General features: G+C 47.3%; 1 protein-coding gene across 3 annotated transcripts in view; it reads right to left on the bottom strand.

Moving 5' to 3' along the window:
• Nucleotides 1-22,793, bottom strand: part of NSMF (NMDA receptor synaptonuclear signaling and neuronal migration factor) — a 98,137-nt gene that overhangs the window by 43,764 nt on the left and 31,580 nt on the right. For 2 of the 3 annotated variants that reach the window (XM_068248748.1, XM_068248746.1), the window contains exons 2-4: nucleotides 20,659-20,720; nucleotides 6,888-7,364; nucleotides 3,551-3,626 (exon numbers count right to left, since the gene is read on the bottom strand). In XM_068248748.1, the coding sequence (XP_068104849.1) occupies nucleotides 3,551-3,626; nucleotides 6,888-7,364; nucleotides 20,659-20,720 (615 nt within the window). The remainder of the gene's footprint in view (nucleotides 1-3,550; nucleotides 3,627-6,887; nucleotides 7,365-20,658; nucleotides 20,721-22,793) is intronic. The other variant, XM_068248747.1, reaches the window with a different exon arrangement.

Raw genomic sequence — 22,793 nt, 5'->3', positions numbered from 1 at the left:
CCATTTGTAGAGAGTGGTCTGTGCAGCGCTGAGTATTGGTGAGCTATTTGTAGAGAGTGGTCTGTGCAGCGCTGAGTATTGGTGAGCTATTTGTAGAGTACGGTCTGTGCAGCATTGTGAATATTGGTGAGCTATTTGTAGAGAGCGGTCTGTGCAGCGCTGAGTATTGGTGAGCTATTTGTAGAGCGCGGTCTGTGCAGCGCTGAGTATTGGTGAGCTATTTGTAGAGAGCGGTCTGTGCAGCACTGAGTATTGGTGAGCTATTTGTAGAGTGCGGTCTGTGCAGCGCTAAGTATTGGTGAGCTATTTGTAGAGCGCAGTCTGTGCAGCGCTGTGAGTATTGGTGGGCTATTTGTAGAGCGCAGTCTGTGCAGCACTGAGTATTGGTGAGCTATTTGTAGAGCACGGTCTGTGCAGCGTTGTGAATATTGGTGAGCTATTTGTAGAGAGCGGTCTGTGCAGCGCTGAGTATTGGTGAGCTATTTGTAGAGAGCGGTCTGTGCAGCGCTGAGTATTGGTGAGCTATTTGTAGAGCGTGGTCTGTGCAGCGCTGTGAGTACTGGTGAGCTATTTGTAGAGCACGGTCTGTGCAGCGCTGAGTATTGGTGAGCTTTTTTTAGAGCGCGGTCTGTGCAGCACTTAGTATTGGTGAGCTATTTGTAGAGCGCGGTCTGTGCAGCGCTGAGTATTGGAGAGCTGTTCGTAGAGCGCGGTCTGTGCAGCGCTGTGAGTATTGGTGAGCTATTTGCAGAGAGCGGTCTGTGCAGCGCTGAGTATTGGTGAGCTTTTTTTAGAGCGCGGTCTGTGCAGCGCTGAGTATTGGTGAGCCATTTGTAGAGCGTGGTCTGTGCAGCGCTAAGTATTGGTGAGCTATTTGCAGAGCGCGGTCTGTGCAGCGTTGTGAATTTTGGTGAGCTATTTGTAGAGAGCGGTCTGTGCAGCGCTGAGTATTGGTGAGCTATTTGTAGAGCGCAGTCTGTGCAGCACTGAGTATTGGTGAGCTATTTGTAGAGTGCGGTCTGTGCAGCGCTAAGTATTGGTGAGCTATTTGTAGAGCGCAGTCTGTGCAGCGCTGAGTATTGGTGAGCTATTTGTAGAGCGTGGTCTGTGCAGCGCTGTGAGTATTGGTGAGCTATTTGTAGAGTGCGGTCTGTGCAGCACTGAGTATTGGTGAGCTATTTGCAGAGCGCGGTCTGTGCAGCGCTGAGTATTGGTGAGCTATTTGTAGAGAGCAGTCTGTGCAGCGCTGTGAGCATTGGTGAGCTGTTTGTAGAGCACGGTCTGTGCAGCGTTGTGAATATTGGTGAGCTATTTGTAGAGAGCGGTCTGTGCAGCGCTGAGTATTGGTGAGCTATTTGTAGAGAGCGGTCTGTGCAGCGCTGAGTATTGGTGAGCTATTTGTAGAGCGTGGTCTGTGCAGCGCTGTGAGTACTGGTGAGCTATTTGTAGAGCACGGTCTGTGCAGCGCTGAGTATTGGTGAGCTTTTTTTAGAGCGCGGTCTGTGCAGCACTTAGTATTGGTGAGCTATTTGTAGAGCGCGGTCTGTGCAGCGCTGAGTATTGGAGAGCTGTTTGTAGAGCGCGGTCTGTGCAGCGCTGTGAGTATTGGTGAGCTATTTGCAGAGAGCGGTCTGTGCAGCGCTGAGTATTGGTGAGCTTTTTTTAGAGCGCGGTCTGTGCAGCGCTGAGTATTGGTGAGCCATTTGTAGAGCGTGGTCTGTGCAGCGCTAAGTATTGGTGAGCTATTTGTAGAGAGCAGTCTGTGCAGCGCTGTGAGCATTGGTGAGCTGTTTGTAGAGCACGGTTTGTGCAGCGTTGTGAATATTGGTGAGCTATTTGTAGAGAGCGGTCTGTGCAGCGCTGAGTATTGGTGAGCTATTTGTAGAGAGCGGTCTGTGCAGCGCTGAGTATTGGTGAGCTATTTGTAGAGCGTGGTCTGTGCAGCGCTGTGAGTATTGGTGAGCTATTTGTAGAGCACGGTCTGTGCAGCGCTGAGTATTGGTGAGCTTTTTTTAGAGCGCGGTCTGTGCAGCACTTAGTATTGGTGAGCTATTTGTAGAGCGCGGTCTGTGCAGCGCTGAGTATTGGAGAGCTGTTTGTAGAGCGCGGTCTGTGCAGCGCTGTGAGTATTGGTGAGCTATTTGCAGAGAGCGGTCTGTGCAGCGCTGAGTATTGGTGAGCTTTTTTTAGAGCGCGGTCTGTGCAGCGCTGAGTATTGGTGAGCCATTTGTAGAGCGTGGTTTGTGCAGCGCTGAGTATTGGTGAGCTATTTGCAGAGCGCGGTCTGTGCAGCGTTGTGAATTTTGGTGAGCTATTTGTAGAGAGCGGTCTGTGCAGCGCTGAGTATTGGTGAGCTATTTGTAGAGAGCGGTCTGTGCAGCGCTGAGTATTGGTGAGCTATTTGTAGAGCGCAGTCTGTGCAGCACTGAGTATTGGTGAGCTATTTGTAGAGTGCGGTCTGTGCAGCGCTAAGTATTGGTGAGCTATTTGTAGAGCGCAGTCTGTGCAGCGCTGAGTATTGGTGAGCTATTTGTAGAGCGTGGTCTGTGCAGCGCTGTGAGTATTGGTGAGCTATTTGTAGAGTGCGGTCTGTGCAGCGCTGAGTATTGGTGAGCTATTTGCAGAGCGCGGTCTGTGCAGCGCTGAGTATTGGTGAGCTATTTGTAGAGAGCAGTCTGTGCAGCGCTGTGAGCATTGGTGAGCTATTTGTAGAGCGCGGTCTGTGCAGTGCTGTGAGTATTGGTGAGCTATTTGTAGAGTGCGGTCTGTGCAGCGCTGAGTATTGGTGAGCTATTTGTAGAGCGCGGTCTGTGCAGCGCTGAGTATTGGTGAGCTATTTGTAGAGCGCAGTCTGTGCAGCGTTGTGAATATTGGTGAACTATTTGTAGAGAGCGGTCTGTGCAGCGCTGTGAGCATTGGTGAGCTATTTGTAGAGCGCGGTCTGTGCAGTGCTGTGAGTATTGGTGAGCTATTTGTAGAGCGCGGTCTGTGCAGTGCTGTGAGTATTGGTGAGCTATTTGTAGAGTGTGGTCTGTGCAGCACTGAGTATTGGTGAGCTATTTGTAGAGTGCGGTCTGTGCAGCGCTGAGTATTGGTGAGCTATTTGTAGAGTGCGGTCTGTGCAGCGCTGAGTATTGGTGAGCTATTTGTAGAGTGTGGTCTGTGCAGCACTGAGTATTAGTGAGCTATTTGTAGAGTGTGGTCTGTGCAGCGCTGAGTATTGGTGAGCTATTTGTAGAGCGCAGTCTGTGCAGCGCTGTGAGTATTGGTGAGCTATTTGTAGAGCGCGGTCTGCGCAGCGCTGAGTATTGGTGAGCTATTTGTAGAGCGCGGTCTGCGCAGCGCTGAGTATTAGTGAGCTATTTGTAGATCGCGGTCTGCGCACCGCCGTAAGTATTGGTGAGCTATTTGTAGTGCGCGGTCTGTGCAGCGCTGAGCATTGGTGAGCTATTTGTAGAGCGTGGTCTGTGCAGCACTGAGTATTGGTGAGCTATTTGTAGAGCGCGGTTTGTGCAGCGCTAAAAAGGACAATTTATATGAGTAGACTTACGCTTGCATAGTTGTGGTGGCCGTCTGAAAGGTGAAGAGGTTTTCTTTTGGAAACCAGGTACGGACGGGGACGTCATCTGTAAGGAGAGACAAGAGGAGAGCGATGTCACTTCTCCGCACAAGCGGGAGTGCGGCCAGTATCCGAAATCAGAGCCCATTGTTGGAAACGTATCGCGTTGCAGGTGCGTGATTATTAATGTGGAACAAGTTGCATCACGTTCCACGAAGGCCGAAAATATCTCCCTGACCCCATCGAGGTATCCTCTTTCCACACTCAGCAATCCTAGCTATTTGTGACCTACATAGTAAGGAAAGCGGCCAAGTCCTATTGTCACGCTAATACAACATTTGCCATAATGGCTTCCTGTGGCAAGATATTCCACAGGAAGGAACCCGAGGTAAGCGACATATGGAGGCGGGCATATTAATTTCCGTTTTAAACAATGCCAGTTGCCTGGCTGTCCTGCTCATCTTTCTGTTCATTTGTGTCTGAATGACACACCTGAAGCAAGCATGCATATAATCCAGTCAGACTTCAGTCAGGAACATCTGATCTGCTGCTTGTTCAGGTGCTATGGCTAAAAGTATTAGAGGAAGAGGATTAGCAGGACAGCCAGGAAACTGGTATTGTTAAAAAGGAAATAAATATGGCAGCCTCAATATGTATCTCACCTCAGGTTCCCTTTAAACAGGTGGTAAAATCTCCTTTCCTCCATACACAGTTCACTTCCTTATGTCGTTCATACAGTCCTAGGTTAATAAGCAGAGTATTCACTTTACCATTGGGTATATTTATACATTGTCTTTAAAGCAAGTCCTATACTGGTCGATAACATCCTGATCTGGCAATCAAAACTATCAGGTGTACTACCGGAACTGTAGTCACAGCTAGCATTGCACTGCTCCCTATTCCCCAATGATGCCGCCTTTTCCCCAATGCTCCTCTCCACTCTTCATTCAAGGAAAATTTACCCAATGCAGCCAATCGGCTTTTTGGTGCACAAGATGTGTAAAATTGAGCGAAAGTTTATGAACCGGATCTAAGGAGTTGAACAGATTACAGGCATTGCTTCCAAAATAAGTCCAGCCTGTCTAACCTCATTTAGTGAGATCTACAATCACTTTGATTGCTCTAGAACAGTGTTTCTCAAGATTTTATTGGTACGTACCCCTATTAAAACCCTCTACTCACTAAGTACCCCCTAGCATAGTAAACATTATTACAAGTATCCCTTAACAAATATATATTTAATCGTGGTAGATGATAATTGGTTCTAAACAATTTACAAGTATTTACTATTGCTTTTAATTAGCTAAAACACTAATTTTGTGTTGAAATAAAATTTATTATTTTCTAAAACTCTAAATTTGTTATTTTTGGTTAAGTATATCAAGCCCGAGTACCCCCTGGAACCATCAGAAGTACCCTCTGGGATACGTGTACCAGACATTGAGAACCTAGGCTCTAGAAGACCACGTTTGTACTTGTGTACTTTTTTCTAAAACTCTAACTTCCTTCCTGGAATGCAGTGGCCAAAACTGTACCTCATAAGTAGGGCTGCTCAAATCCGAATCCGGGAGACACCCGGATAGTTGCTATCCGGATATCTCCCAGCAAACCTGTGCACCCCGCACAGGTTTACTGGGAGATATCCGGATAGCAACTATCCGGGTATCTCCCGGCTTCGGGAGAGGGGGGGGGGTGGTCAAGCTTACCTGTCTGACATCTTCTTTGTCCGTCCCACGATGCGTTCCACGCGGCAGTCACATGACTACAAACACTTCCTCCTTACGGGTTGAAGGAGGAAGTGTTTGTAGTCACAAGATGCGCGTGGACCGCATCGTGGAAGGCGCCAGGGACGGACGAAGAAGACGTCAGACAGGTAAGCTTGACCGCCCAGCCCGCACAGGTTTACTGGGAGATATCCGGATAGCAACTATCCGGGTATCTCCCGAATCCGAATTTGAGCAGCCCTACTCACAAGGACGTACCTAAAGCCATACTTGCTCCAATATGTTTAAAGTCTGCCTTCTTTTTGTGACTCTCCTCTCCCCTCCTCCCTCTCCCCATCCGGAGGGTTCCTTCCTGGATGTGTGCAGTAAGAGAATTTGGAGGACTTGGTGGGAATTCACAGTTGCAGAGCAAGCAGGGAGGCTGAGCTGAGGGTTGCCATGTGTCCCACCGCAGGAAGTGACATCACTGCTCATCAGAGGAAAAGGTATAGCTATACTTAGCATACTTGGAAGAAATGCTGTCCAGCGCAGGTTTCCTGCGCACTCTGCCTATGTGCAACTACTGAACCGAGGAGTGGAGGAGGGGCGCAGTAGTCATCTCTACGTAATTTTTTAAAAATGTGCTTAATCCAACCGTGCCCAACCTTCGGCCCGCTAAGCCAACTTTTGTGGCCCACGGAAGTGTCCTGAGGAGGATCGGCGATTGTGTCATACTATGTCATAGGTTTACACAGCATACTCGCGTTCTCCGCAGTAGCGCTGTGCTAGTTAGAGACCCTTGTCCATTGGTTGTTGCAGGAACCACCCTCCAATAGGAATCTGCCTTATTCCTATTGGAGGGAGGTTCCTGCAGAAACCAATAGGTGAAAGTCTCTACCGATCACACCGCTACTGCAGAGAATGCGAGTCCTATGTAAACCTATGACGCAATCCCGATCCTCCTCCTCAGCACGGATTCTTCCTTCAGCTCTCCTCTCCCAGATGCTTTGCCACTGCTTCAACCTCTCATCTCAGAGGACAGTGTGACATCACACCCTACCAGCCAGTCAAACTGTAAAAAACTTTGCTCCACACTAACCTTAACCCACGGCTAGGCCGCGGCAATTAATTGAGACCCCGGCTTGTGCCGACTCCCAACTCCCCACAACTCACACAGCACTTGTGCTGGGCGGGGGGGATCACCCAGAGAGCCTCTGCATACACACCCAGGTACCCCAAAAAATGGGCATCAAATGGTGAGTACAACAATTTTTGGTTTACAGTTTTTTCTCTCCTTTTCCAACTGCATGTTAACTGTTACTAGAAAAATCTTAAAGATTTGTATTTAAATTTTGTATGTATGTGTTCCGGCCCACAAAATTTATCTTGATATGAAGTGCGTCCCTTGGGCAAAAAAAGGTTGGGCACCACTGGCCTAATCAATTTAAAATCATGGTCAGTTAGATGCATGTTTAAAGTACACCCAGACCGAAATTAAATTGGGATGGGATAAACGTAACTACAATCCTGTTCCTTAAAAGGACTTTACTGGAAAACTTCAGTCTTATTTTGAGTTTTAAAAAAGCTAAAAACATTTGTTTTAAAGTTTATTGATTTGCCCTCACCAGACACTCGGTCGATGCTGTACATGCGTTCCAGCTTTTTCCTGCGCCACCCAGACTCGCTGGCTTGGTGCTGCTCTAAGTCAAACGAATGCTGCGCCGGCACAGTCAGCTTGGTACAGTTTGGGCACTCCTTGGAGTTCTGCCGGCTGCCCGACCAGCTCTTGCAAGGTCTGGAGATGTTGTGCGCGCTGCCGGAGTTCTGCAGAGGCTGCTGGCTGTAGTGGTGGGGATGATGCCTCTCCTCCTGTCCCGACTTCATCACCACCAGCTCCATGCTGTCGCTCTCGTGGTCGGACAGCATGGGCCTCTCCCCGGAGATGGTGTACACCCGTGGCTTGGAGCCCTCGCTGGCCACCTTCTCCGCACGTTCCTCAGAAAAGCTCCGCTCTAACTTGCTGTCGGATAAGGCTGAGAGGCGGCGTTTGTTCTGAGAAGCTTGGAGCATTTCTGGGGAATCCTCCTGGACAAGAAGATGGTCTGAAAAACAAAACAAAACAAAAAGACCAATTAGACTAATGTTCCACTTTTGTTTAAAACCTATATCTACTTTAACCATCTTAGCGGTATGGACGAGCTCAGCTCGTCCATCACCGCCGATGGCTGGCGCTCAGGCCCTGCTGGGCCGATTTTGTTCAAATAAAAAGCAGCACACGCAGCCGGCACTTTGCCAGCCGCGTGTGCTGCCCGATTGCCGCCGCTCTGCGGCGATCCGCCGCGAGCAGCGGCGAAAGAGGGTCCCCCCCAGCCGCCTGAGCCCTGCGCAGCCGGAACAAATAGTTCCGGCCTAGCGCTAAGGGCTGGATCGGAGGCGGCTGACGTCAGGACGTCGGCTGACGTCCATGACGTCACTCCGCTCGTCGCCATGGCGACAGGAGAAGCCAAACACGGAAGGCTGCTCATTGCGGCCTTCCGTGTTACTTTTGGCCGCCGGAGGCGATCAGAAGAACGCCTCCGGAGCGCCATCTAGTGGGCTTTCATGCAGCCAACTTTCAGTTGGCTGCATGAAATAGTTTTTTTTTATTTAAAAAAAACCCTCCCGCAGCCGCCCTGGCGATCTTAATAGAACGCCAGGGTGGTTAAAGGATAGCCGAGGTGACGTGACATGAGGTAGACATGGGTATGTACAGTGCCAAACACACAAATAACTATGCCGTGTTCCCTTTTTTATTTCTCTGCCTGAAAGAGTTAAATATCAGGTACGTAAGTGGCTGACTCGGTCCTGACTGAGACAGGAAGTGACTACAGTGTGACCCTCACTGATAAGAAATCCCAACTATAAAACACTTTCCTAGCAGAAACTAGCTTCTGAGAGCAGGAACGAGATAAAAAGCGTTATTAGTTCATAGATTTTAGCTCTGGCATACTTCAATGAATGTGTCATTGAGCAAAAAACACTAAAACAGTTAAAACTTAAAGTAGATTTAAACATAAAATAAAGCTGTGGAATATCTTAAAAAGTCATTTTTAGGAGAAGGAAGATGGATACTATCGTTTATTTCATTAGTTTATTTTCACCTCAGGTGTCCTTTAAGGCCTCATTCACACTGGAGTGCTTTACTAGAGATTTCAGCCCGCCCAGGCCCAGATTTACATCACTGGAGCCTATAGGCACAGAAGTCCCAGCACCCTACACTTCACCCTCCATGAACTTACAAACACCCCCTGAACCGCACCGCAAGTGTGCTGGCTGGCCCAGCTGCCTCTTCTCTATTACTTCCTTTTCCTCTCATATGTAGCTACAGGTGTCCCATAGCATTAGGTAGCGAGAGCTATTACCAGTATTAAGTAGCTAGAGGTGCCCCCAAATGAAGGTAGATATGATCAGTGGAATGCCAAAACCCGGGTGAGTAACCTCTTACTAATTCCCTGTTTGGGACTCTGCATTGGCAAGGTGGGAGGGAGGCACTTGATGAGGGGAAAGAGCAGCACTTGATTAGGGGTGCAGAGGTTGCGACCGCATCGGGGCCCTTGGGCCAGAGGGGCCCCAAGGGACCTTCCCTCAAATGCAGTATTAGCTCTCTATTGGTCCTGTGCTCATAATAATCACTTCTATAGATACTTTGAATAGTGGTAATCATTAACAACCTGTTCCCCATCCCCTTCTTGCACCTCAGACACTCTGGTTGTCCCTGGCAGGTTTCGGTGGGCCACAACAATTATTATGTAAAGAGTGCTTGGGGGCCCCAATGTAAAACTTGCATCGGGACCCATAGCTCCTTAGCTATGCCACTGGGAAAGAGCCACCTTTCCATCATCAGGCGCCTGTAGGCACCTGTCTACAGTGCCTTATGGTAAATCCGGCCCTGAGCTTCTCTGTAAAAAGCATTATGGCAATGGAGATCAATGGTAGTGTTCACAATGTAGCAATCACCAGGGATTAGCGTTTGCTGAAATCTTAGTGCATGCAGCACTTTGAGGGATTTTGGAGCGATTGCATTTCAATGTTAAAGAAGCACAAAATGCAATCACTCCAAAATCACTTTCCTATACTGTGAAAAATCGCTTTGCAAAACGCTAGTGATTTTTTTCTAGCGTTTTGCGATTCTCAGTGTGAAGGAGGCCTAAATCTAGTTCCCTCTTCCCTAATCTCTGAACTTTAAGGCAATAAAAAAAAAATGTTCACCTTAAAGGACACCGAGGTGACATGTGACATGATGAGATAGACATGTGTATGTACAGTGCCTAGCACACAAATAACTAGGCTGTGTTCCTTTTATTTCTTTCTTTGTTTGAAAGAGTTAAATATCAGGTATGTAAGTGGCTGACTCAGTCCTGACAGGAAGTGACCTCAGTGTGACCCTCACTGATAAGAAATTCCCCTTCTTATATCTTTCTTGCTCTCAGATGCCATTTTCTGCTAGGAAAGTGTTATATAGTTGGAATTTCTTATCAGTGAGGGTCACACTGTAGTCACTTCCTGTCAGGACTGAGTCAGCCACTTACATACCTGATATTTAACTCTTTCAAACAAAGAAAGAAAAAAAGGGAACACAGCCTAGTTATTTGTGTGCTAGGCACTGTACATACACATGTCTATCTCATCATGTCACATGTCACCTCAGGTATCCTTTAAAGGAGAACTGTAGCGAGAGGTAAATGGAGGCTGCCATATTTATTTACATTTAAGAAATACCAGTTGCCTGGCTATTCTGCTAATCCTCTGCCTCTAATACTTTCAGCCATAGGCCCTGAACAAGCATGCAGCAGATCAGGTGTATCTGACATTATTGTCAGATCTGACAAGATTAGCCGCATGCTTGTTTCTGGTGTGATTCAGACACTACTGTAGCCAAATAGACCAGCAGGACTGCCAGGGAACTGGTATTGCTTAAAAGGAAATAAATATGGCAGCCTGCATATACCTCTCACTACAGTTCTCCCTTAAAGGGAACCAGAAGTTAGAGGGATATGGAGGCTGACCTATGTATTTCCTTGTAAACAATGCACATTGCTCGGCAGTCCTGCTGATCCTCTGCCTCTAATGCTTTTTTCCATAGACGCTGAACAAGCATGGGCAGCTTTAGAGTTAATAAAAGAACTAACATAAGGCATGCATAAATCCGTGAAAATAACCCAATGAATATAATTGCTTATTTTTTTTTTAACCATATTCTTTTATAAGTTATCAGTCAGTGTTTTTGGCCATTGTAAAAATTGTCCTCATCCTGACTTACATTCTGAAACTTATCACAAGTGGTGACATCTTTAGTCCTGTCAGGTGCATCACTGCGGAATGTTTTTTTTCTGAGAGTTCTGAAGCCAGTGAAAAGAATGCTCTGGGAGGAGAATCTTGCATAGCTAAACAGTCTAGGCCAGGCATGGGCAAACTTGGCCCTCCAGCTGTTGAGGAACTACAAGTCCCACAATGCATTGCAGGAGTATGACAGCCACAGCCATGACTCATAAAGGCAAATGCATTGTGGGATTGGTAGTTCCTTAACAGTTGGAGGGCCAAGTTTGCCCATGCCTGCTCTAGGCTGTGACATCACTGGGAGGGTGGGGCTACATACCGTTACACAGCAATATATAGATATAGGAAGTGTATCTGATGCTGAAACCAGGCAAATGACCGAATTCTATTATATGTCACACTACAGGCCCTTTTAATACACCGTTATTTCTACTAGAATCACATTTATAAAATTACCCTACAGAGGAAAAAAAAAGACAAAACTAGAAACGCAAACACTTCATTATGGATTCTGTGAACGGTCTGCGGATCGGAGTGCCAAATTCATCCGCAGCCAACTGAACCGCAAGACGTGCTTTCGCTGTATTTTCCTCTGTGCAGACTGCGCGGCCGCCGATTCCTTTGTGTCCGTGGTGACGGGTCAGATACTCCGTGCGGCGCTGAAAGTCTGACTCATTATGTACCATGTAGCGGTATTTGAAACCGACGCTCAGTTAATTAAAACTCGTGTAGCAATAATTAAAATCGGCTTAGGCACAATCTCCGCTCGCAGCTCTCAATGCGCCGGGTGTTGTGCTGTGCGAGAAAGGCAGAACAATACTCGCAGAGGCACAATAGCATCTTCATATCACGGGGCCGGTTTGGCAAACACATGAGTTTATTGGCAGTATTGAAATGCTTCCAATGAATTGAACGGTACATGGTGATGGTTTTTATCTTTTCCAAAGCGAAACAAAAATACTCATTTACTTTTTCAAATCTGGCCACCGTCTTTTTTTTTTTTAAAACGACAATCTCGCTCCCAAAGTGCAGAGCTGGAACTGCTCACCTGCCAACAACAATCTAGTGTAAGTACCAGGCTTAAAGGACACCCGAGGCGAAAATAAACTATGAAATAAACGATTGTGTCTATCCTCCTTCTCCTAAAAACGACTTTTTAAGATATTCCATGGTTTCTCAAAAAAGAGACGGTGGCCACATTTGAAAAGGTAAAATAATATTTTTGTCTCCTTTAAAGAGAACCCGAGGTGTGTTTAAAGAATGTTATCTGCATACAGAGGCTGGATCTGCCTATACAGCCCAGCCTCTGTTGCTATCCCAAACCCCACTAAGGTCCCCCTGCACTCTGCAATCCCTCATAAATCACAGCCGTGCTGTGAGGCTGTGTTTACATCTGTAGTGTCAGTCTCAGCTGCTCCCCCGCCTCCTGCATAGCTCCAGTCCCTGCCCCCATCCCTTCCCTCCAATCAGCAGGGAGGGAAGGGATGCAGGCGGGGACCGGAGTTCTGCAGGAGGCGGGGAGAGCAGCAGACTGACACTATAGAGATAAACACAGCCAGCTCTGACAAGCTGTTTGTCAGCAGCGTGGCTGTGATTTATAAGGGCTCGTTTCCACTATAGCGAATCCGCATGCGGGCACTGCACGCGGATTCGCATAGGTAATGTAATGCGGCAGCGTTTTTTGGTGCGGCAGAAATCTGCACGGCAGGGCCGTCAGATTTCGCGTGCAGAAGGAATGTGCGTGAATCGCCGCTAATGTAACTAATAGGGAAATCGCATGCGGGGTGACCATGCGTTTGACGCGAAATCGCATGAGATTTCGCATAGGTATTAATGTTATTTCACTCAGGCAGTGACATGGTTAAAATCGCATACAGCCTTACCTATGCGGAATCGCATGCGAAATCGCGGCAAAAACGCATGCGGAATCGCACCCGCATGCGATTTTGTCCGCGGTGGAATGCAGGCGATTCCGCACCGCACTAGTGGAAACGAGCCCTGAGGGATTGCAGAGTGCAGGGGGACCTTAGGGGGGTTTGGGATAGCAACAGAGGCTGGGCTGTATAGGCAGATCCATCCTCTGTATGCAGATAATATTCTTCAAACCCACTTCGGGTTCTCTTTAAGTGTTCCTGGCATGAGGACAAATGAAAACAAATTGTTCCATTCAATGCATTGGAAGCATTTAAATACAGTCAATATACCTGTTTGTTTGCCAAACCCACCCCATGATATGAATATGCTATTGTGCGCCCATGGGCATTGTTCTGGCAGGCAGAAAGTAACGGTGTGTAGTCAAAAAGAGAGCCGGTAATGTCATTTTTCCACTTTTGTAGAAGGCAAGATGGCCGCCCCATAATACAGGACAATGAAGAAGGGTGGAGGCACCCAAAAATAAATATCAGAGTATACACTATAAAGACATAAATAAATACATGAGGTATCTTACTTCTCCAGATGAGCCAACCTAGAAAACCAAGAGTTTAGATCAGGTAAGGTTTATTCATGCACAATTCAAAAAGACAATGCATTTCTCGGGTCTCTGCCCGCTTCCTCAGGTCATTAAAGTGCCTTAGGGAATTCAGTTTGCAGCATGGGCTCCAATGGCACTATTAACCTGAGGAAGCGGCAGAGCCCTGAGAAACGTGTTGTCTTTAACCTCCTGAGCGGAGCTCGTCCATCACCGCCGGAGGCTGCCGCTCAGGCCTTGCTGGGCCGATTTTCATCAAATAAAAAGCAGCACACGCAGCCGGCACTTTGCCAGCCGCGTGTGCTGCCTGATCGCCGCCGCTCTGCGGCGATCCGCCGCGAGCAGCGGCGAAAGAGGGTCCCCCCCAGCCGCCCGAGCCCTGCGCAGCCGGACCAATCAGTTCCGGCCAGCGCTAAGGGCTGGATCGGAGGCGGCTGACGTCAGGACGTCGGCTGACGTCCATAACGTCACTCCGCTCGTCGCCATGGCGACGAGGAAAGCCAAACAAGGAAGGCTGCTCATTGCGGCCTTCCTTGTTTATTCTGGGTGCCGGAGGCGATCGAAAGAACGCCTCCGGAGCGCCCTCTAGTGGGCTTTCATGCAGCCAACTTTCAGTTGGCTGCATGAAATAGTTTTTTTTTTTTTTTAAAAAAAAACCTCCCGCAGCTTCCTTGGCGATCTCAATAGAACGCCGGGGAGGTTAATTGTGCTTGAATAAACCTTACCTAATCTAAACCCTTGTTTTTCTGGGTTGGTTCATCTGGAGAGGTAAAATACATCATGTATTTATGTCTTTATAACATATACTCAGAGATATTTATTTTTGGGAACCTCCACCCTTCTTCATTGCTCACTACACCTCCTTTGGAGATGTCCTTCCCACTAGTATGGTGCTATCAGCAGCTAGTAAGGACCCCAGGAGAGTGACCACCCGATTCCGGCAGGACCTGGAGTTTAGACGATGTTTTCTCCTTAACCACTTGCCGACCGCGCACTCATAACGCGCGTCGGCAAAGTGGCAGCTGCAGGACCAGCGACAAAGTTCTGCGTCGCCGGCTGCAGGCTAATTAATCAGGAATCAGCCGCTCGCGCGAGCGGCTGCTTCCTGTCAATTCACGGCAGGGGGCTCCGTGAATAGCCTGCGGGCCGCCGATCGCGGCTCGCAGGCTAAATGTAAACACAAGCGGAAATAATCCGCTTTGTTAACATTGTACGGCGCTGCTGCGCAGCAGCGCCGTGAGGCAGATCGGCGATCCCCGGCCAATCAGCGGCCGGGGATCGCCGCCATGTGACAGGGGACAGCCTGTCACTGGCTGCACAGGACGGATAGCGTCCTGTGCAGCCCAGATCACCAGGGGGGACAGGGAGGAGAGGGAGGAGGGGAATCTCGCCGCGGAGGGGGGCTTTGAGGTGCCCCCCCCCCCGCAACACCCATCAGGCAGGAGCGATCAGACCCCCCCCCCAGCACATCATCCCCCTAGTGGGGAAAAAAGGGGGGCGATCTGGTCGCTCTGCCTGCACCCTGATCTGAGCTGGGGGCTGTAGAGCCCACCCAGCACAGATCAGCTAAAACAGCGCTGGTCCTTAAGGGGGGGTAAAGGGTGGGTCCTCAAGTGGTTAAAGTGATCCTAAAGTCAAACAAAAAAAATGAGTTTTACTCACCTGGGGCTTCCAATATAGCAGCATAGAGGGCTGCTATGGCAGCATAGAGGGCGCTATTGTGACTGAAAACGCGAAGAATCACTCGCATTCCCAGCTTGTCGGCTCCTGCCGGCGAAACCGGAAGTGGCTGCCGGCAAGCACAGGAGGATCGGAGGGACACGGCGAGGGCACCGGACAGCTGCGGGGGGCTATTGGAAGCCCCAGGTGAGTAGAACTCATTTTTTTTTGTTTGACTTAAAGAGAATCTGTATTGTTAAAATCGCACAAAAGTAAACATACCAGTGCGTTAGGGGACATCTCCTATTACCCTCTGTCACAATTTCGCCGCTCCCCGCCGCATTAAAAGTGGTTAAAAACCGTTTTAAAAAGTTTGTTTGTAAACAAACAAAATGGCCACCAAAACAGGAAGTAGGTTGATGTACAGTATGTCCACACATAGAAAATACATCCATACACAAGCAGGCTGTATACAGCCTTCCTTTTGAATCTCAAGAGATCATTTGTGTGTTTCTTTCCCCCTGCATCTCTCGTGCACTGAAGTTTCAGGCTGCTCTTTTCTTCCTGCAAACAGCTTTGCCCTTGTCTGTAATTCCTCACTATGTGAAAGCCCAGCCAGCTCAGAGGACGATTTATCCAGCTTGTAAAAGATAAGAGAGAAGAGAGAAGCTGCTCTAATCTAAATAACACACAGGCAGTGTGCATATAGGGGCCTGGAAGGGGGAGTTCATAGCAGAACCACAACACTGAAGAACTTGGCAGCCTTCCAGACACAGGCTGACAAGTCTGACAAGAGAGAGATAAGTTGATTTATTACAGAGACTGTGATAGTACAAAGTGCTGCAGTAAGCCAAAACACATTAGAATAGCTTTTGGAACTTGTAGGATGATAAAAAACAGGATGCAATTTTTGTTACGGAGTCTCTTTAAGGTTCACTTTAAGTGATATGCGGTTGTTGCAGGTTCTGCACGCCACCTTTGTGAGTATAACTTCTCGTGTAATACTGAGCTAATTTTATCCCACCACGATACTGCACCATTTGGCTCCTGGCCTTGTCTTTGTCACACAGGTTCCACCACAGTGACTATCTCTACTTCTACCAGAACACAGGAGACCACATGCTTGCTTTTAGACAAGTTCTAGACTTCTAGAAGGATTGCAGGACTCTGGAGAGACGTGTGGGGTCAGGAATGCGCCGGCGTGTAATTGGATTGTGCAGCTGCATCTGACTGTGTCAGCAGAATGGAAGCAGATTTGGTATCAGTAGATTACATGCGTAGTATCTGTCTTGTATAAGGGATGGTGGCATTAAGCTTTAACTTGTAGCTGCGGTTTATGGGGCAGTATTTCATAGCTCTGTGCCAGGCTGTCGGGTTTTTTTTATATTTCTGTACATAATGTGGAGTTTTTTTGTTGTGTTTTTTTTTTTTTTTTGCTAAGAGTTGTATAACTATCACATCATCCTGTTCTGTATGAATTAATTGAAACTCATTGTGCAAAGTGAAGTGATGGGTACTTAAAGGACACCCGAGGTGACATGTGACATGATGCGATAGACATGGGTATGTAAAGTGCCTAGCACACAAATAACTATGCTGTGTTCCTTTTTTTCTTTCTCTGCCTGAAAGAGTTAAATAGCAGGCATGTAAGTGGCTGACTTGGACAGGAAGTGACTACAGTGTGACCCTCACTAATAAGAAATTCCAACTATAAAACACTTTCCTTGAAAATGGCTTCTGAGAGTAGGAAAGAGATGAAAAGGGTCAATAGTTCATGATTTTAGCTCTGGCATACTTCAATGAATGTGTCATTGAGCAAAAACAATAAAACAGTTAAAACTTAAAAAGTAGATGTAAACGTAAAATAAAACTGTGGAATATCTTAAAAAGTCATTTTTAGGAGAAGGAAGATAGATACAATCGTTTATTTCATTCGTTTATTTTCGCTTCAGGTGTCCTTTAAAAATAATGTATGAATTTTACATATAAAAAAGGTTTTTATCCAATGCATTTATAATAGCAGCCCTGGACTGTAGCCTGTAAGTCCTATGACATCACCACACAACAGGGGACATCCTGTCTCATCGTCCACAATGTTTGCTTTTGTTAGCTTTTCATTTCCGCTCACAAAAGGAACAATTAATAAAGCGCCAAAATAAACCAAAATGTAGAGCTGTCTGGATTGTCTTCCAAGGTCACGGCAACAATACACAGAGCGGCAGCGATCTCAAGGCACTCATTATTACTTGACTGCAAAACAAAGGCATCCCCCTCGATCCAGATCAGGCCGCCCGCACCGTTCGGGGGAAGAACAATGGGGCATTTTAGGATCTCGGTCGCCGCTGCCAAACCAAAGAACAGGATGTGAACCTGGGAGGCCGGCAACCTGCGACAGAAACTTGGAAGCGTACGTCTTCCTTGATCTGCCCCGCAGAATAAACGTTTTCTTATACGGTTCCTTGTTGCGCGCCGCAAACTCCGAGGAACACAAAATTGCAAGTTTGCGTCCAGAAGGAAGACGGATTGCTTTGTGTTCTCTGTACTGCGGGCCAAAAGCAAATTAACTTTTCAGAGACCTAATTACGGGTTTCAATCACCCGCGTGTGCGCGGACAGGACCCTGCTGGGGAGCCGGGTGATGAGATTAACAGATCAGTGTAATTAGTTTCAATAAATGTGGCTTTTTTTATGTACAGATGCTCCCTGTGTGAATAACGCTCGCTGCGTGCGCAGGCAAAGGTTCTGCCAAACGTTGTCTTTTCAGAAAACACATTAACATCTGCTCTCCTACGTTTGTATGTGGATTCCAGGATCTGTAGGCCAGGTCTGCATAGTCCTTGCATCTACCCTTGAAGCCTCTGGGCAAGTTCACGGTGTAAACGGTATCAGGCCAGAAACCCCCTAGGAGCGATTTCTAATCGCTAGTGATTTGAAAAAGCTCTTGCTAAGGCAATGCTATGGGGGATTGTTATAACATCACATTGCTCAAGTGGGATTACACCCATAGCATTACATTAGCAAGAGTTTTCAAATCGCAAATCGCTCAGAAAATAGCTCCTAGTGGGTTTCTGGCCTCAGACATGTTTTCAGTATTGAAAGCATTAAAGGACATCTGAGGTGACATGATGAGGTAGACATGTGTATGTACAGTGCGAAGCACACAAATAACTAGGCTGTGTTCCTTTTTTTATTTCTCTGCCTGGAAGAGGTAAAAATCAGGTATACAAGTGACAGTTTCTGTCTTGGTCAGGACCGGGTCAGACTACAGCGTAAGCCTCACTGATAAGGAATTACAGCCATAAAACACTTTCCTGATACTGAATGGCTTTTTATACAATAGCAGTAAAGAGATAAAAATGATCAATAGTTCATAGATTTTAGCTCTGGCATACTTCAATGAATGTGTCATTGAGAAAAGCCCATGAAACAGTATAAACTTAAAAAGGTGATTTAAATTTAAAATAAAACTGCGGGATAACAAAAAAAAGTCATTTTTAGAAGAAGATAGATCTATAGAATTGTTTATCTCATTATTTTAGTTTCACCTCGGATGTCCTTTAACCCTCCTGGCGGTTTGCTAAAAAATCGCCAGGGGGCAGCAAATCTTTTTTTTTAATTTTTTTTTTTTTTCCATGTAGCGAGACCGCTACATGATAGCCGCTGCTCAGCGGCATCCCCCCAGCCCCTCCGATCGCCGCCGGCGATCGGCGATCAGGAGATCCCGTTCAAAGAACGGGATCTCCTGGAGGGCTTCCCCCATCGCCATGGCGACGGGGCGGGATGACGTCACCGACGTCAACGACGTCGTGACGTCATAGGGGATTCCGATCCACCCCTTAGAGCTGCCTGGCACTGATTGGCCAGGCAGCGCACGGGGTCTGGGGGGGGAGGCGGCTGCGGCGCGACGGATAGCGGCGGATCAGCGGGTAGCGGCGGATCAGCGGGTAGCGGCGGCGATCGGGCACTGCACGCAGCTAGCAAAGTGCTAGCTGCGTGCAGGAAAAAAAAAATTATGCAAATCGGCCCAGCGGGGCCTGAGCGGTGCCTTCCGGCGGCATAGCCCGAGCTCAGCTCGGGCTTACCGCCAGGAAGGTTAAAGAGCAACCCTAACAACAAATAGAGCACAGTAAATTACTCACCATACCCACTTGACTCACATTTACGTTAAATATCCTGGTTTCAGCAGCAGCAACACTCCCTATAGCTGTTTATTGGTGTGTACCCCTGCCCTACCCCTGAGGCTTAGGCAAGGCTGTTTATCATGTGGAATTCTACCTGCCCTCCCCCAGAGCACTGTGGGGGACCAGAGTTCTTTTCCACTGGCTTTAGCACTCTCAGTAAACAAACATTTCACAGAGATCACCTGACAGGACTAAAGATTCCACCACCTGTGATAAATTTGAAAGTAAATCAGGGAGAGGAAACATTTTACTGGAATAAACTCAGACTAAATAATGTATTAATGAATATTATGGACATATCTTCTGAAGCGACAGCACCGGCTCATAGACTGTCGACTCATCCTCAGCAACTTTCGGCTGCACATTAGTGTTGTCTGGATCATGAACGATTCGGATCTTTGATCCGAATCTATTTTGTGAGTCGAATCATCCGAATCATCAAAATGAGTGATTCGGATCGCAAAAGGGGCGGGGCCATGAGCGACACGCCCCCTCGCAGCGGGGTCCTGGAAGCAGAGCAGAGATGGATCGCTCTGTTGGAGGGGACTCAGGGGAGCCAGCCTTGCAGGGACAGGTAGAGGGGACATCGGTGCCACTGCCAGATACTGGCTATAATGTGCTGCTAATTACAGGCTGTCTGTTCTGTAGTTGTGCACAGTGAACACATTGGAAGCTTTTGGCTCAGCTCAGCACAGCTCAGTAACTTTGCAGGCACTGTGATTGCAGCGCACTCCTGCACTCGGCACTAAACAGCTGCACTTTGCTTTGGGGAATGCTTTCTTTCACTGTGTGACGTTTGCATTCAGAGTACACAGATGAGCATATAGGTGAAATACATGTAAAGCATATGATTGCAGCATATGTGGGTATTGTGTGCAAGCAAACATTTCTGCTCTCTGCTCGTCCCTCCTCCCTTCTCTGTCCACTCCCTGCCCTCTGTCCATCTTCTCCCCTTCTCTGTGTGTCCACCCCCCTCCCCTTCTCCTCTCCTGCTAGTCATTTCACCCCCGAATGCTTCCCTTGTAAAATGATCCGAGATTCGGATCAAAGATCCGGATCTTTTCAATGATCCAATTCGAATCATCCGGATCATTGAAAAGATCCGAACTTCCCATCTCTACTGCACATTCTCACTCAATCTGAAATATGCCCCACCCTTTTAGTCAGATGAATAAAAAGGGGGAGGTGTGATAGCTCTGACTGCAGAAGCCACGCCTCCCTGCAGGATGACAGCTAATCATGGTTGTCCTTTTGTTGTAGGGAGGCGTGGCTTTGTACTGACTCATGGCAAGGTGGAGATTGGCATCTATGATTTGGTGCTTCAGATCATTTCAATATTCCAAAAACTGCAACTTTTTTTTCAAAACTTTTTTTATGCATATTGCATTTGCATGCATTTTCTATTAAATGTATAAAAATATAACTCTGCTTGCACCAGGGGGTCATGTTTTTCATGGGGTTGTCCCCAGTCCTCTCCAATGCTCCTGGATCCCCTCTCTCCCATTGGTTGCTGTCATGTCTTGCAGCAGCAACTCACAACTTAATTAGGTAAACAAAATTAAATCACAGCAGAAGAAATAAAGATTGTACTGACAGATTACCAGTCAGAGGTCAGTCTAGCGGGACATTGCTCTGACTTGCTCCATTCATAGGCTGTACGAGCGTCAGTCGGGATCAGGTGTGTAATATCAGGATCCAAAGTTCATCATTTCAAACACAATTTCTGCAAATATGAATACAGGAACAAGAAAGCTTGAAATCTCAGCCTTACCTGAGCCGTTGTGGCCGTCAGGATGATTCTGAGACAGGTACTCTCCGAAAGCTCTCGCTGCACTAGTATGAAGAGAAGGGAGATGCGTTAGGATGTAAAAATGGACGGATTTTTAACTTCTCACATCAAACTTAAAGCTTGTCAATTTTTTGTTACTCAAAACAGGGCTGAGGAGTCGGGGCAATTTTTGGGTACCTGTAGTCGGAGTCTGGTATTGTTTAAAAGGGAATAAATATGGCAACTTCCATATCCTTCTCAGTTCAGTTGTCTTTTAAAATTCCTAAGCGTTGGCAGTTAAGAGATGCATTTCATGTAACATACTTTCAATCAACAAGATTGTAATATGCAAATTAGAGGAGTCGGAGTCGAGGAATCGTGGAATCCTAACCTGAGGAGTCTGAGTCGGTGGATTTTTGTACCGACTCCACAGCCCTGACTCAAAATCTACACTGTATGAACTCAACAAAACTTAGTTTAAACATAGTCTAAGACTTGACCTCAAACTGTCTCCAGTTCTCCACAATTCCCTCCTGTTGCTCCCATTTGGCTGTTTGCCTGTTTACAAAGTCCTAATGTAATGTAAACAAACATTTAGGATAGCTGTTACTCCTATTCCCCTTTGTGTCTGGAAGTAAACATCATTATTTTATATTAGAGGTAACACACATTGGGGAGAGGCAGGCAGGAGGATGAAGGGCACTTGCGTGTCTATTTGTGCATCAGAATTTGAGGGCATAATGAAAACCGTATTGAAGGATAGATTAAGGGCCCGTTTCCACTTGTGCGGTGCGAATCGCCGCATGCGGGTCTATGTGAATTTTCATGTGAATTTGCATGGATGACGATGTATGCGAATTTAACCATGGCAGTGCTGGTGTGTTTTTTCCATTGTTTCTATGCGAATTCGCATGAAAATTCGCATACCCAAACCACATGCGAATTTCCTATTAAATACATTGTAAGCGATTCTCATAGCGGTATGCGGCATGCGAAATTCTGATGGCTCTGCCATGCAAATTTTTTCTGCACAGAAAACCGCAAAGGAATCCTGACAAGTGGAAACAGTCCCATCCACTTCTATGCGAATTTGCATGCGGGAAAAACGCATGCGAATTCGCGATAGTGGAAATGGGCCCTAAAGGGCAGCTGAAGTGAGAGACATATGGAGGCTGACATATTTATTTCCCTTTAGGCTGCATTTCCACTTGTGCGGTGCGAATCGCCGCGGTAAAAATTTGCATGCGGATGCGAAATTCGCATGCGGTTTCACACGAATTTTCACGCGAATTCGCGTGGATGACGATGTATGCGAATTTAACCATGGCAGTGCTGGTGTGCTTTTCCATTGTTTCTATAAGAATTCGCATGAAAATTCGCATACCCAAGCCGCTTGCGAATTTCCTATTAAATACATTGTATGCGATTCGCATAGCGGTATGCGAATTCTGATGGCTCTGCCATGCGAATTTGTTCTGCACAGAAAAACGCAAAGGAATCCTGAGGGCCCGTTTCCACTATCGCGAATCCGCATGCGTTGCCCGCATGCGGATTCGCACAGCCAGTACAAGTGGATGAGACTGTTTCCACTTGTGCGTTTCCCCGCACGTTTTTCTGTGCAGAAAAAATCTGCAGGGTAGGGCCCTCAGAATTCGCCTGCGTGTGGAATGCAGGCGAATCGCACGCAATGTATTTAATAGGGAAATCGCATGCGTTTTCCCCATGCGGTTTTTGCTGCGATTTCGCATAGGTACCCATGTTAATTCACACAGGCAGTGACATGGTTAAAAACGCATCACCCTAACCTATGCGAAATCGCAGCAAAAACCGCATGCGGAATCGCACCCGCATGCGATTTTCCTGCGGTGATTCGCCGGCGATTCCGCAACGCTAAAGTGGAAACGGGCCCTGACAAGTGGAAACAGTCCCATTCACTTGTATTGCTATGCGAATTTGCATGCGAAAAACGCATGCGAATTCGCGATAGTGGAAATGGGCCCTCAAATAATGGCACATTGCCTGGCTGTCCTGCTGATCCTCTGCCTCTGATACTTTTAGCCATAGACCCAGAACAAGCATGTAGATCACCTGACTAGATTAACTTGTGTCTGGTGTGATTCAGACACTACAGCAGTCAA

This window comes from Hyperolius riggenbachi, chromosome 8 (assembly GCF_040937935.1).
Source record: "Hyperolius riggenbachi isolate aHypRig1 chromosome 8, aHypRig1.pri, whole genome shotgun sequence".
In the NCBI taxonomy this organism is placed as follows: Eukaryota; Metazoa; Chordata; class Amphibia; order Anura; family Hyperoliidae; genus Hyperolius; species Hyperolius riggenbachi.
This window is presented reverse-complemented; position numbering and strand designations above follow the sequence as displayed.